The sequence below is a fragment of the Heloderma suspectum genome, chromosome 11 (assembly GCF_057233095.1).
Source record: "Heloderma suspectum isolate Gila_16-S chromosome 11, 16-S_ref, whole genome shotgun sequence".
Lineage (NCBI taxonomy): Eukaryota > Metazoa > Chordata > Lepidosauria > Squamata > Helodermatidae > Heloderma > Heloderma suspectum.
In genome coordinates this window covers 17619397-17633078 of record NC_139468.1, presented here as the reverse complement: position 1 = coordinate 17633078, position 13682 = coordinate 17619397, and the positions used below count along the sequence as shown (strand labels likewise).

The 13682-nt window shown below is 47.0% G+C and overlaps 1 protein-coding gene across 3 annotated transcripts in view; it reads left to right on the top strand.

Moving 5' to 3' along the window:
* Window positions 1-13682, top strand: part of AP3B2 (adaptor related protein complex 3 subunit beta 2) — a 76085-nt gene that overhangs the window by 53534 nt on the left and 8869 nt on the right. For all 3 annotated transcript variants that reach the window (XM_084817047.1, XM_084817045.1, XM_084817044.1), the window contains exons 19-24: window positions 2573-2759; window positions 4459-4627; window positions 5885-5960; window positions 8906-9012; window positions 10798-11029; window positions 13271-13355. In XM_084817047.1, coding sequence (XP_084673173.1) covers window positions 2573-2759; window positions 4459-4627; window positions 5885-5960; window positions 8906-9012; window positions 10798-11029; window positions 13271-13355 — 856 coding nt within the window. The remainder of the gene's footprint in view (window positions 1-2572; window positions 2760-4458; window positions 4628-5884; window positions 5961-8905; window positions 9013-10797; window positions 11030-13270; window positions 13356-13682) is intronic.

The window sequence follows — 13682 nt, the reverse complement described above, 5'->3', positions numbered from 1 at the left end:
AAAGGGGAAGATATACCGAACTGAATGCAGAGTTCCAGAGAATAGCAAGGAGAGACAAGAAGGCCTTCTTAAATGAACAATGCAAAGAAATCAAGGAAAACAACAGAATGGGAAAGACTAGAGATCTCTTCAAGAAAATTGGAGATCTCAAGGGAACGTTTTGTGCAAAGACGGGCATGATAAAGGACAAAGAAGGCAGGGACCTAACAGAAGCAGAGGAGATTAAGAAGAGGTGGCAAGAATACACAGAAGAACTATACAGGAAAGATCTGAATGTCCCTGATAGCCATGATAATGCGGTCACTGAACTTGAGCCGGACATCCTAGAGAGTGAAGTCAAGTGGGCCTTAGGAAGCATTAGTAACAACAAAGCTAGCGGAGATGACAGTATTCCAGCCGAGCTATTTAAAATCCTAAAAGATGATGCTGTTAAAGTGCTGCATTCAATATGCCAACAAATCTGGAACACTCAACAGTGGCCACAAGACTGGAAAAGGTCAGTTTACATTCCAGTTCCAAAGAAGGGCAACGCCAAAGAGTGTTCAAACTACCGCACAATTGCGCTCATTTCACATGCCAGCAAGGTGATGCTCAAAATCCTACAAGCTAGGCTTCAGCAGTATGCGAACCGAGAACTACCGGAAGTACAAGCTGGGTTTCGAAGAGGCAGAGGAACTAGAGATCAAATCGCCAACATTCGCTGCATCATGGAGAAAGCAAGAGAATTCCAGAAAAACGTCTATTTCTGCTTCATTGACTACGCTAAAGCCTTTGATTGTGTGGATCACAACAAACTGTGGCAAATTCTGAAAGTGATGGGAGTACCAGACCACCTTACCTGTCTCCTGAGAAACCTGTACGAGGGTCAAGAAGCAACAGTAAGAACCAGACATGGAACAACCGATTGGTTCAAAATTGGGAAAGGAGTACGACAGGGCTGCATATTGTCACCCTGCTTATTTAACTTATATGCAGAGTACATCATGAGAAACGCTGGGTTGGATGAATCAGAGGTCGGAATTAAGATTGCCGGGAGAATTATCAACAACCTCCGATATGCAGACGATACCACCCTAATGGCAGAAAGCGAAGAGGATCTCAAGAGCCTCTTGTTGAGGGTGAAAGAGGAGAGTGCAAAAGCTGGTTTGAAACTCAACATTAAAAAAACTAAGATCATGTCATCTTGCCCTATCACTTCCTGGCATATAGAAGGGGAAGAAATGGAAGCAGTGACAGATTTTACTTTCTTGGGCTCCAAGATCACCGCAGACGGTGACTGTAGCCATGAAATTAAAAGACGCTTGCTCCTTGGGAGGAAAGCTATGGCCAACCTAGACAGCATAGTAAGAAGCAGAGACATCACCTTGCCGACAAAGGTCCGTCTAATCAAAGCTATGGTTTTCCCAGTAGTAATGTATGGCTGTGAGAGCTGGACTATAAGGAAGGCTGAGCACAGAAGAATTGATGCTTTCGAACTGTGGTGCTGGAGAAGACTCTTACGAGTCCCCTGGACTGCAAGGAGGTCCAATCAGTCCATCCTAAAGGAAATCAACCCTGAGTGCTCATTGGAAGGACAGATAATGAAGCTGAAGCTCCAATACTTTGGCCACCTAATGCGAAGAGGAAACTCCCTGGAAAAGACCCTGATGCTGGGAAAGACTGAAGGCCAAAGGAGAAGGGGACGGCAGAGGATGAGATGGCTAGATAGCATCACGGATGCAATGAATATGAACTTGAGCATGCTCCGGGAGAGAGCGCAGGACAGGAAGGCCTGGCGTGCGATGGTCCATGGGGTCACGAAGAGTCGGACACGACTGAACGACTGAACAACAACAACAACATAACAATATAACCACAATAAAACCTAGCAGCAGTGCAGGAATTTAAAATACAGATTTAAAACAGCAAGCTAAAAGTCTAGAAAGCTAAAATGCTAAAATGGCTGGGTGTGACATGGCAGGTTGTGACTCTGAAAGTTAGGTGGATGGTCTGTGGGACAGAAGGAGGTCTGTGATAATGTTCTGTCCCAAGAAGCTGCAGTGTCTGCCACAATGATGGAGAGCATGTGGTCCTCTACATGTTGTTGGACTGCAAGTCCCATAATTTTTCACCACTGGCCATGGTGGCTAGGGCTGATGGGAGTTGCAGCCTTCCAACATCTGGGGGGCCACACACTTCCCACCCCGGTCTACCAGGATGCGTGAAGATCTTTCAAGCGACAGTGAGGCCTTTTCTGTGGTGGCACCCCACTTATGGGATACCACCCCCCGAAGTGTTGAGCCTGGCATCCACTTAGTTTTAGGCTCCAGTTCAAAGCAGTGATTTTAACCAAAGCTTTTAATTGGGTTTTTTATTTTGCCATTGCAACTTACTGTTTTATCAGTCGTAGTTTTGTATCTTATGATGTATTCATTTTTTGGTAAGCTGCCTTGTGAATTTCGCACTTATGCTGAAAGGCAAGATATGTAAAGATTTTAAATAAGGTACATTACAATAAAAGAGGTAGGGAGGCATTCACACAGCCCATGCGTGCATGATAAACTTGGGGCTGCCTCTCTCTTCCTTTCGCCAGAGCCCGAGACAGTGAGTGGGTCCGAAAGTGAAAGTGGCAGTGAGAGCGGCTCTGGTTCTGGCAGCGAAGAAGAGGATGAGGAAGACGAGGATGAGGAAGAGAGTGAGGACCAGTCAGAAGAGAAGGAGGAGAAGAAAAAGAAGAGAAAGGAGGCGCCAAGGAAAGGATTGTTAGAGAGCGCTGGAAGGTACAAGTGTGCATGACAGGCTATGGCACCAGTCGTGGACAAAAAGAAGCAATACTAGATAGCCACCTCTAGGGGCTGCCGTGCAAAAAAAAGAAATTGCAGCCAGTGTTCTGTTGGATAACACATTATAAAAGTGGGACTTGCAGTATGGAGTCCTCCTGTGCAGGGTTACAGCCAGCCAGCTAAGTGAGCCCTTTTTCAGGATACTCTATTCTTTCCCCACATTCTGGTTTTCCACTTTTTTCTCTCTCTCCAACAGATACTCAGTGTTCTGTGGCTGTTGAGTATGTTCAATCCTCTTTGGGATGTGTGGGGTTTCCTCGCTATCACCTTTGGATTCTTTTTACCCCCTAATTATTTTTGATACTTCTGCAAAACTTTGGGTTCCCCTAAGTGTGCCGATATCTCCCCCTTTTGCGTGGATGGTGCTCTTTTGGCTACATTAGGATTGGCACTTGGAGAACAAGTTTGCAACTGGTAATAGGTGTGTAAACTGCTTAGAGATTTGATTATATTAGATGGTATACAAGTACTGTAAATAAAATAATAGAAAATGAATATAATTATCTTCTGTAGTGTAGTAGCATAGTACTTGTGAGTGGTACCTACATTATTAGTAATAACTTATTAATAACCACTTCAGACTGCTGGTGGGCAATACCTGGAGAGCCAGTGTGGTGTAGTGGTTAGAATGTTGGACTGGGACTCAGGAGATTTGGGTTCTAGTGTGGTGTAGTGGTTAGAGTGTTGGACTGGGACTCAGGAGATTTGGGGTTCTAGTCTCCACTTGGGCATGAAGCTTGCTTGGTGACTTCGGGCCAGTCACTGACCCTCAGCCTAAACTACTCACATGGTTGTTGTGAGGATAAAATGGAGAGGAGGAGAAGGGCCATGTAAACTGCCTTGGGTTCCTTGCAAGGGGAAAAAAAGTGAGATATAAACGTAATAAAATAATAATACATAAATACCACTTTTGAATCCTCTCCCACGTTGTTTTTTTTAAGGTCAAAACACTGGCAACTGGGGGGAAAGGTTCTAGCCCAGTCCTCTCTCTGTTATGCTGATTTTCTGCTTGCAAAGAGTTTTTCCACATAGGGGAGTATTGAAATGGTTAGTCCCTCACTTGCAGTCTGAAATGGTACAGTCCATTCTGGTGCATATGTAGAGCAGACCTACCCCACGCAAAAATGGAAAAGCGGTGAGATCAGTAGGAGAATCTGTGGGGCCCCAAAAGAATTGCAGGACACATAAAAGGAAGTACTTCTTTGCACACAGCACATAGTTAAGCTATGGAATTCACCACCACAAGACATCATGATGGCCACCAATGTGAATGGCTTTAAAAGGTTAGACAAATTCCTGGAAAAGAAGGCTATCGATGGCTAGTAGTCCTGATGCCTCTATGCTACCTCCAGTATCAGAGCCTAAGAACACCAGTTGCTGGGGAACATGGGTGGGAGGGTGCTGTTGCACTCATGTCCTGCTTGTGGGTTCCTGGTCGACAGCTGGTTGGACAGAGTGCTGGACTAGATGGATCCTTGGTCTGATCCAGTAGGGTTCTTCGTATGGAGAAGAATTTGAGCCAATTATTTTTCCAATTTGCAAGCTGCAACAACCCCCCGCCCCACCCCAAAGAAGTAGGAGGTGCCAGAGTGTCAGCCTAAGCCTTGTTCCTTGTGTTCCTTTCTGATAACAACAGTGATGAGGAGGAAAGCAGCAAGAAAAAGCTGCCCATGCAAGAAGGGAGAGGGGGCTCAGAATCCTCATCTGAGGAGGGCAGCCTCTCCGAGAGCAGCTCATCGGAGTCGGACTCTGGCTCCGAAGCAGAGGAATCCCATTCAGAGAAGGAGGCGAAGAAAAAAAAGATGGTGAGTAGCTGGACAGGTGGGTGGCCATGAAATCTGTGAGCCCTGCAGCATGTTTTCTTCTTCTTTTTAAAGTATTTTGTTTTAGAAATACAAGGTAACAATTATATAACAACAGAAACAACACACGCAGGCTGTTTTACATTATTCATCACAGATTCTATACAAATTTTAGAATCATCGTCCCTGAACATACTCTTGTTGTATACATTTTAAGCTCTGTTACAGCCACAAAATCATCACTTTTTGATTATTAGCCTTGCTGGCTATTACACCTTTCTAAAAATAGAACTGCACGCCCAGTGGATGCTGGTCTGCAGACCCTGCATTAATTTATGTTATGGAGGGAAACCATGTTTCAGAGAACAAATCCTGCTTGATTATCCCCTCAGATCAATTGGTTACCTTGTGTTAGGTTTTCAGCAAGAGCCACCTTCCACATTTTCAGAAACCATCCATTCACTGTGCATCCCATTTTCCTTTTCCAGTATCATGCTATAACCATTCTTGCTGCTGCTAGCAAAAGTAAAATTAGGTCTTTATGTAACAGCTGCTTTTGTGTACCATTAAAATAGAGAGAAGAGCTAATAAGGGGGTACCATGAACTGTTTGTTTTGTTATTTGAAAAATATAATTGAAAATGGCTGTCCCAAACACTTGCATGTCTCTGTAGGCCTCTCTTCTCTGGTCATGCTGCAGGCCAATGGCCATGCTGGCTGGGCATGATGGGAGTTGTAGTCCAACATCTGGCAGGAACTGGGCTGGGGAGGCTTAATGTTCCCATTGCTCCAGGTATGTTATTTCAGTCATCTTAATGACTGGCAAGGTTTTTTTTACTTGCTTGTAAAACAGGGGTGGGAAACCTGTGGTCCCTCCAGATGTTGTCACTATCTCTCTATGTCCAGAAGTGGTTGTAATGATAAAATGGGGATGAGGGACAGAGAGACCCAGGTATGCAGTACTGATCTCCCTCAAGGAAGGGGAGGATAAAAAGAATATCTCGGCTTTCAAGAGATACGAATGGATATGGGGCGTTCTGGGTCTGGCAAAATTGGCCAGGCTTGTGTGTGTCGATACCTCTCCAGATGATGTTGGACTCTGATTTCCATCAACCCCAGCCAGCATGGCCACTGGTGAGAGATGATGGCACTTGTAGTCCAGCAACATGTGGAGGGCCACAGGTTCCCCAGCCCCGGTCTATAGCAGTGCAGAAGATACAGGCCCTTGCATTCCTAATTTTCCCCCTGTCCTCTGTTCCAGCCCCCCAGCAGCAAACCTACTCCAAAAGCACCCAAGAAAGGAGGAAAGGAGATCTCCCTGCTTGACCTAGATGACTGTAAGTGTTGCCCATCCAGACCTCCTCCGACATCTCCTGGACATCCTTTCCTGAGGACTTTTTTGCCCTTTTGCCAAGACCCTCAAGAGCAGGGCCTTGCCTGAATCTCTTTCAGCCTGAGGGCTGAAATCCATTCAGAGAAACTCCCAGGAGCTGCGTTCCACTGACAGGTGGAGCCAAAGGCAAAAGAAGCCAAAATACCAAAAATGCCAGCATATGTTACTTTAAGGACACAACCCTATGCGTGTTTAGACAAAGTCCTACAGCTCCCAGCCTTCCCCATCCAGGCATGGAGGTTGAAGTATGTAAGGGTGTTTTCAGGTGTAAGTGTGAAGTGTGCAGCCAGTTGTAATTAACAATTAAAAACAGAACTAGCACTTAATTTCGGAGCTTCTGCAAAGTGTTTTTGAAGTTGCTATTTGGCCCGGGGGGTGGGAAGCTGCTTTTGACACCAATAACAACTTCCTTCTTGAGCTGAAGAGCCACTTTGCGGCAGGGGGCAGAGGGATGTCAGGACCACAGTGTAGGAGAAAAGAGTTAAACCCACCACACCCATGGTCCTGACTGGGGATGGGGTGGCAGTGGCTGCTGCTTAACAAAAAAAAGACATTTTAAATGCATGCACACATTTAATACAGTCAGGGCCAGAAATATTGGAACAAGGATAACTGTTTTGGCAGTTGGCCTCTGTATACCACCACATTGAAGTTGAAAGGAAACACACTAGATGGGAGTGAAGTCAGGACTTTCAGCTGTAATTCAAGGGGTTTGACAAAAGTGGGGCACTAAGCATTCAGGAAGGACAGACAGTGGCATACACCCCCCGCATCGTTGGTGGCTCATAAGTAATGGAACGAATGGCTGACAAGCAGCTGCATGGCCAGGTGTGGCCTGTTTCCTGGGCACCCCATGACCAATCAAGCAGATCAAAGGCCTGGAGGTGGTTCTGAGTGTTACATTTGCATTTGGTAGCTGTTCACTGGAACTCCCAACATGAGGTCCAAAGAGGTGTCCATGCGAGTGAAGGAGGCCATCATTAGGCTGAGGAAACAAAATAAACCCATCAGAGAGATAGCAAAGACAGTAGGAGTGGCCAACACAACAGTTTGGAACATCCTGAAAAAGAAGGAATTAACTGGCAAGCTCAGCAACAGCAAAAGGCCTGGAAGACCACAGAAGACAATTAAAGTGGATGACCGCAGAATTCTGCTCATGGTGAAGAGGAACCCTTTCACAACATCTAGCCAGTTCAAGAATGATCTTGAGAAGGTAGACATGTCATTGTCAACATCTACAGTCAAGAGACGGCTTTATGAATGTAAATACAGAGGCTTCACAACAAGGTGCAAACCACTGGTAACGCTCCAGAACAGAAAGGCCAGATTAGCCTTTGCCAGCAAACACCTAAAAAAGCCTGCCCAGTTCTGGAATAAGATTCTTTGGACTGATGAAACTAAGATTAACTTGTACCAGAATGATGGGAAGAGAAAAGTATGGAGAAGGAAAGGAACAGCTCATGATCCAAAGCATACCACATCATCTGTCAAACATGGTGGAGGCGGTGTTATGGCATGGGTATGTATGGCTGCCAATGGAACTGGTCACTGGTGTTTATTGATGACCTGACTGCTGATAAAAGCAGCAAGATGAATTCTGAAGTGTATAGGGCTATACTTTCTTCTGAGATTCAGCCGAATGCTGCCAAACTGATAGGACGCCACTTCATACTGCGGATGGATAATGACCCAAAACATACAGCAAAAGCTACCCAAGAGTTTCTCCAGGCAAAGAAGTGGGATGTTCTTCAATGGCCAAGTCAGTCACTTGATCTCCACCCAATAGAGCATGCTTCTCACTTACTGAAGACAACACTGAGGGCAGAAAGACCCACAAACAAGCAGCAGCTGAAGGCAGCTGCAGTAAAGGCCTGGCAAAGCATCTCGAAGGCGGAAACTCAGCATTTGGTCATGTCCATGGGTTCCAGACTTCAGGCGGTCATTGACTGCAAAGGATTTTCATCGAGGTATTAAAGGCGATCCTTAAGCTTGAAATGATGTTGGTTTGTTCCATTACTTATGAGCCACCAATGATGGGTGTGTGTGTATACCACTGGCTGTCCTTCCTGACTGGTTAGTGCCCCACTTTTGTCAAACCCCTTGAATTACAGCTGAAAGTCCTGACTTCGCTCCCATCTGGGTGTGTTCCCTTTCAACTTCAGTGTGGTGGTGTGCAGAGGCCAACTGCCAAAACAGTTATCCTTGTTCCAATATTTCTGGCCCTGACTGTATATCGACTAGTATGGTCCTGAGATGTGGCAGAATTGGCAATTTTAAAGGAGGCTGCCTTCTGTGTCGCTGTGAATTGCAGCTCTGGGCGTATGCTGAGTCATGGGGGAGGAAGCCTGCCCTTGCAGGAGGTACTGCAGGTGGCGACTTCTTCGGAGGTCAGTTAGTGCAGGTGACTCTTTGCATTGACCGCAGTTGGATCGCTCAACTGCTCCCAACACAGAGAGACAGCTGTTGTATAACACCATGCCCGGAATCTCACAAGGGGTCCACATTTATTTCTTGCTGAACACTAGCAATGTTTTCTTCCTGTGACACTTCTGTGCTCTGGCACACAGTTTGGGAATGACTGTTTTATGGGCTCCCTGTGGAACATACGATCTGTCCATGGTGCTGGAGAACTAGGGCTCTTTTTATTGGGTGGCCATTTCGCTCTAAGCCAGCCTTCCCCAACTTGGCACCCTCCAGATGTCCTGGGCTACAACTCTCATCATCCCCAGTGGCTGTGGGTGATGGGAGTTGTAGTCCAGGACATCTGGAGGGCGCCAGGTTGGGAAGCCTCTTCTAAGTCGTTTTCTTCTCCATCTTGCCGCCACCATCGTAGAAGGTCAGGATCTTGATGTTTAGTAATGCATTGTTTCCTGCTTCTCTGCCCCGCAGTCACCCCCGCTCCCCCACAGCCAGTTCCCTCCAGCCCCATAGTCTCCACCAGCCTTGTGACCGACCTTGAGGGGCTCACGCTGACTGACACGTCTCTAGATGCTGCTGTAAGTGACTTCCATTTCTGTTTGCTTGCTTGGTTGTTTTTTTAAATTGCCATTATATCCCACTTTTCCAAGGAGCTCAAAGCAGCACACATGGTTCTCATCCTCACTTTATACAATTTTAACGCTATTGATGATTTAATTATATTTTTAACTTTTGTGTACTTCTATTTATAGGTTCTAATTGTACAAGTTTTAATGTTGTAAAGCTGCCTTGAGTCCCATTATTGGGGGGAAAAGGCAGGATATAAATACAGTCGTCATCCTCATCCTCACAACAACCCTGTGAGGTGGATTAGGGTAAAAAAGATGGTAGCCAACATTGCCCATTGGGCTCCAGAGCTGAGTGGAGACCTGATCTTGGGTCTTCCCAGACAAACTCTCTAACCACCGCAGCACAGTGCCTCTCTTCTGTTGAAATGGCCCCTTAGGAGATTTTTTTATAGAACCCATGGCCTGATAATTCTGTGTCTGAGGAATGCTAGAAGGCTTGTGATGCTTCCCCCTGACTCTGTTTGCCAGAAATGTAGCCTCCCGGGTATGCTGTCCATGTCCTGAGGTGGGCAGTGAGAAGGACTTGGTGGTAGAGTAGGCGCTTTGCATGCAAAAGGTCCCAGGTTCGATCTCCAGCATCTTCCAGGTAGGGCTGGGAAAGAATCCTGCCTGAATCCCTGGAGAGCCACTGCCGGTCAGTGTTGACCGTACTGGGTTAGATGGACCAATGGTCTGACGTGGTGTAAGGCAGCTCCCTATGCCCCTAGTTCCTGGTTTCTCACTAGGTGCACCGAATAGCCTTTATTAGGGCCAATCAAAATGCCACAAAAGCGTGCCAAGCTTTTGAGGTCTATAATCCTATAGCTGCAGCACATTGCAGTGGGATCTAAACTGCAGACCTCGTGGTCACAACGTCTGGCTTAATTTGGGGACATTTCTGTTCCTTCTCTTACACCCTGCTTTTGTACCACCTAGCCTGATGACGAATCCTGGAGAACCCAGAAGCTTTCACACTCTTCTGTGGCATTTAGGTTGGTCCTAATGAAATTATTACCTGACTGTGGATGCTGGATTTGATTCCATTCTTATGGAGCAGTGTGGCTATCTTTATGATTTGTCTAATGACCTTTGTGTCCCCAAGGGGAGACAGGATTCTTCCAAACCAGCTGCCCATTATAACAACTGTTTCCTCACCCCACCCTAGAAATTTGGGAAGAAGGACCTGTTCCTCCTTCCACTGGACTGGCACAGGGTCATTCCTTCCACTTCTCCCTTCCAGCCTAATTTCCACCTTTCATTGCCCTTTCAGCCTCCAGTTCAGCTTGACTTTGGGTCCCTGTGTGCCCACAGACACCTCTCTTGGCGCCCACCAGGCTCCCTGCCGCAGATTTTTAATCTATTTTTTTAAGTTGATGATGATGATGATTTCACTGAGAGGCTGGCATGCTGCAAAGTGAAGTGCTGTCCTCCAGCGCCATCTTTATTTGGGTTCAAAAGAGTCATTTTTTGTTTCGGAGCACAGACTCCCCCCCCGCCCATCTGCCTTGTACTTAGGTTCTTGGACAAGTTACTTTCTTTTACTTTGTCTTCTGGGGATGACTGTTTTGTGCCCAGCCATGCCCACCATGGCAGCCATTGTAGGGATGGGCAACCCCCACCCCATGGCAGCCATTTTATGAGTGCCCCCAAGACCCTCTCTCAAAATTCCATATGTGCCCACCAGTGTTGGAGACCCCTGGTCTAACTGCATCTCTGTTTTTTTCTCTCTCTCCCCCTCCCCCTCCTGCTTTATAGATGATCAGTCCTGTCTTTGGGCCAGTGAAGACATTCGAGCTGCTGCATCGCATGACGGGAGAAGGGCTTTCTGTCGAGTATTACTTCAGCCGGCAGCCTTTTGCTCCTGACCCCCGCATGGTAGCTGTACAGATTCAGATCTCCAACAACACAGCTGCCGAGGTGAAGAGCATCCGTGTCCATGAGCCCAAGCTGCTCTCAGGCATGCGTGTCCAGGAGTTCAAGGAGATTGGTAGGGTGTGCGTGCTTGCGCATGAGTGTATGGAAGCTTACTTGCCCGTTATTGGCTCCTTCTGGGGATAGGTCGGCAACAGTGCCTGGGAATGCTGCCTCCTCCTTTCTCAGCACTGATGTAGTGGTCATTTTTGAAATGGAGGTGCTCATCAGACTGTCCTCATAGCCACATCCCCAAGGCGGTCGTGGCTAGGAGAACCGAAAAATTCAGGCAGCTCTGTGGATCAATTTCAACAAACCAGTTCTAGCTAGGGATGTACGAAACCCCTAACTTCCATTCCAGGGGGTTGTCCGCAGCGGAGGGGAGGTGATCTGTCCGTCCCCCCCCCGAATCCTCCGGAGCAGCTCCGCGTCCAGAGGCTTTCGCGGAAGTGCACTCCAGCTCCGCAGTGCTGGCGATACAGTAATGGTTGTCGCCATTACCATATTCCTTGGAGAAATACAGCTGCAAATGGCGTAGTGGACGCCACTTGCGGCCGTAAAGCGCTATTTTTTACCTAAATAGAGCCATTTGTGGCTCTATTTAGGTAAAAAAACAGCGCTTTACTGCCGCAAGTGGCGTCCACTACGCCATTTGCAGCTGTTTTTCTCCAAGGAATATAGTAATGGCAGCTGCCATTACCGTATCGCTAAGGAACTGGAGCTGGAGTGCTGGTCCATGGGGAATCCTTGGGAGGTGGAGGTGAATGGTGCCATTCTGTCGCGGATCCCAGAGGCCGCATTCCAAAGGATCTGGCTTCATTTGAGCCCGCAGTGGAATTCTCTGCCATCCCTAGTTCTAGCAGGCTTGATCACCATCAGGAGCAGGTCTTTTGCAAAGCTAATGGGCCTTAATGGCCCATTCAAGACCAAGCCACCACAAAATACTTCACATTACAACAAGGAGCAATATAGCGTTGCTGGGAAAATTCATTCCATCTCCCCCTGCCCCCCCCCATCTACTGTGAGAATTGTAGCTAAGCTCAGAGGGAACAGGGAATTCTGAGGTGAATGGCAGAGAGGGCAGTGTCGGTGCTAATCAAAAAGTGCAGGCACTACGTCCCTGTGAGCCCTAGTTCCAGTACACCACTGTCTCCCAGTCAGATAAGACTAGCTAATATGGGCTGAGTTCCCCTAAGTGTGTCTCTTATCCAAGGGTGGTGGTGCTGGTTGTTGTTGTTAATCATCATCATTATATTTCTATCCTGCCCTTTTTCCTCCTTAAGGAACCCAAGGCATTGTACATAATCCTCCTCCTCTCCATTTTATCCTCACAACAACAGCCCTGTGAAGTAGGCTGGGTTGAGAGTCTGACTGGCCCAAAGTCACCCAGTGAGCTTCCATGGCTAAGTGGGGACTAGAACCCAGATCTCCTGACTCCCAGTCCAACACTCTAGGCACCACACCACACTGGCTGTCCTGGCTGGAGCCTCTGCCTTCGGCTTCAAGGCAAGAATCGCAATGCAGGAGTTGAACTGCTGTTTCTTTTATGGCAGGGATGTTGAACCTCAGGCCTGCAAGTTAAACTCGCCCTTCCAGGCATCTCCAGGTGGTCACACCCTCTCCCTTGACCATCAATCATTTGGTGGTTTTCTGGCTTTTGCACAGGTCTTTTAAAAACCATTCTTAAGAGGTTGAAATGCATCTTATAAGGCTTAGTTACTGGCAGTATGAGCTTTAAGTTAAAATATGCCAGTATTTTTGGCCACAATACTTTTGCCTTCAGTCCCCCACCGCTGGAATTCAGCCCCGAGAGCTTCTCCGAAATTGAATTCGGCCCTCCGACATAAAGAGATCCGACCCCCCTCTTTTATGGCAATCCCTGGGCTGTTTAGAACGTATTGACCCTGTTTGCACATACTGGTGGCGAATTGGTGTTGCATGGTGCCACCATTTTGAATATGCAATCTCCGATCAGCCTGACTGAAGATTGCTCCATGACATGTGAACTTAGACGCTATGTGATAATTTGCATTAAATAACCCAAAGTTAACCTACAATTAGTTGTTAGGTTAACGTCACATTAGGCACGTCATATTCAAAATGGTGGTGGCATGCACCATGGCAAATCGTGGGTTAATTAACTCACGGTTTGCCGCCGTTATGTGTGAGCAGGCCAGTTGTTTAATGCCAGTTGGGGAGCGTGGAGAGTCATTGCAGCTGCTCTTAACGTGCTTCCGTGCCTCCTGATGCAAAGTGTTAACTAGCTATAGCCATTATCCTGACGTCTTACTCAGGGCCTTTTCTCCTGTGCTTGCAGAGTCCCTGGCACCTGGTGAAACAGTCAGCGTGGTTATGGGCATAGACTTCTGTGACTCCACCCAGACAGCCAGCTTCCAGTTGTGGTACGTACCTTATCTTCCCCCTCTAAAAATGAACAGGGGAGGCAGACCAGAGATTCTCCAGCATAAGAAAATGGCGGGAACTTTGCCCTGTGTTGTTGCCCTTGAGGGTACCAGAATTCCACATGTTGCAATATTTTGCAGTCCTCTCTGTCAGCATCACATCTACCTGGCTGCTACCTGGTGGATCAGTCAGTCCTGTTAGCTTTCTGAGCCACAAGCTGAATAATATGCATTATTTCTTAACCACCTAAAAAACCAAACCAAGGTGCTGTATCGAATAAAACATAACATTCATGGCAAAAATGCTCCCTGCAGGCTTACAGTGTA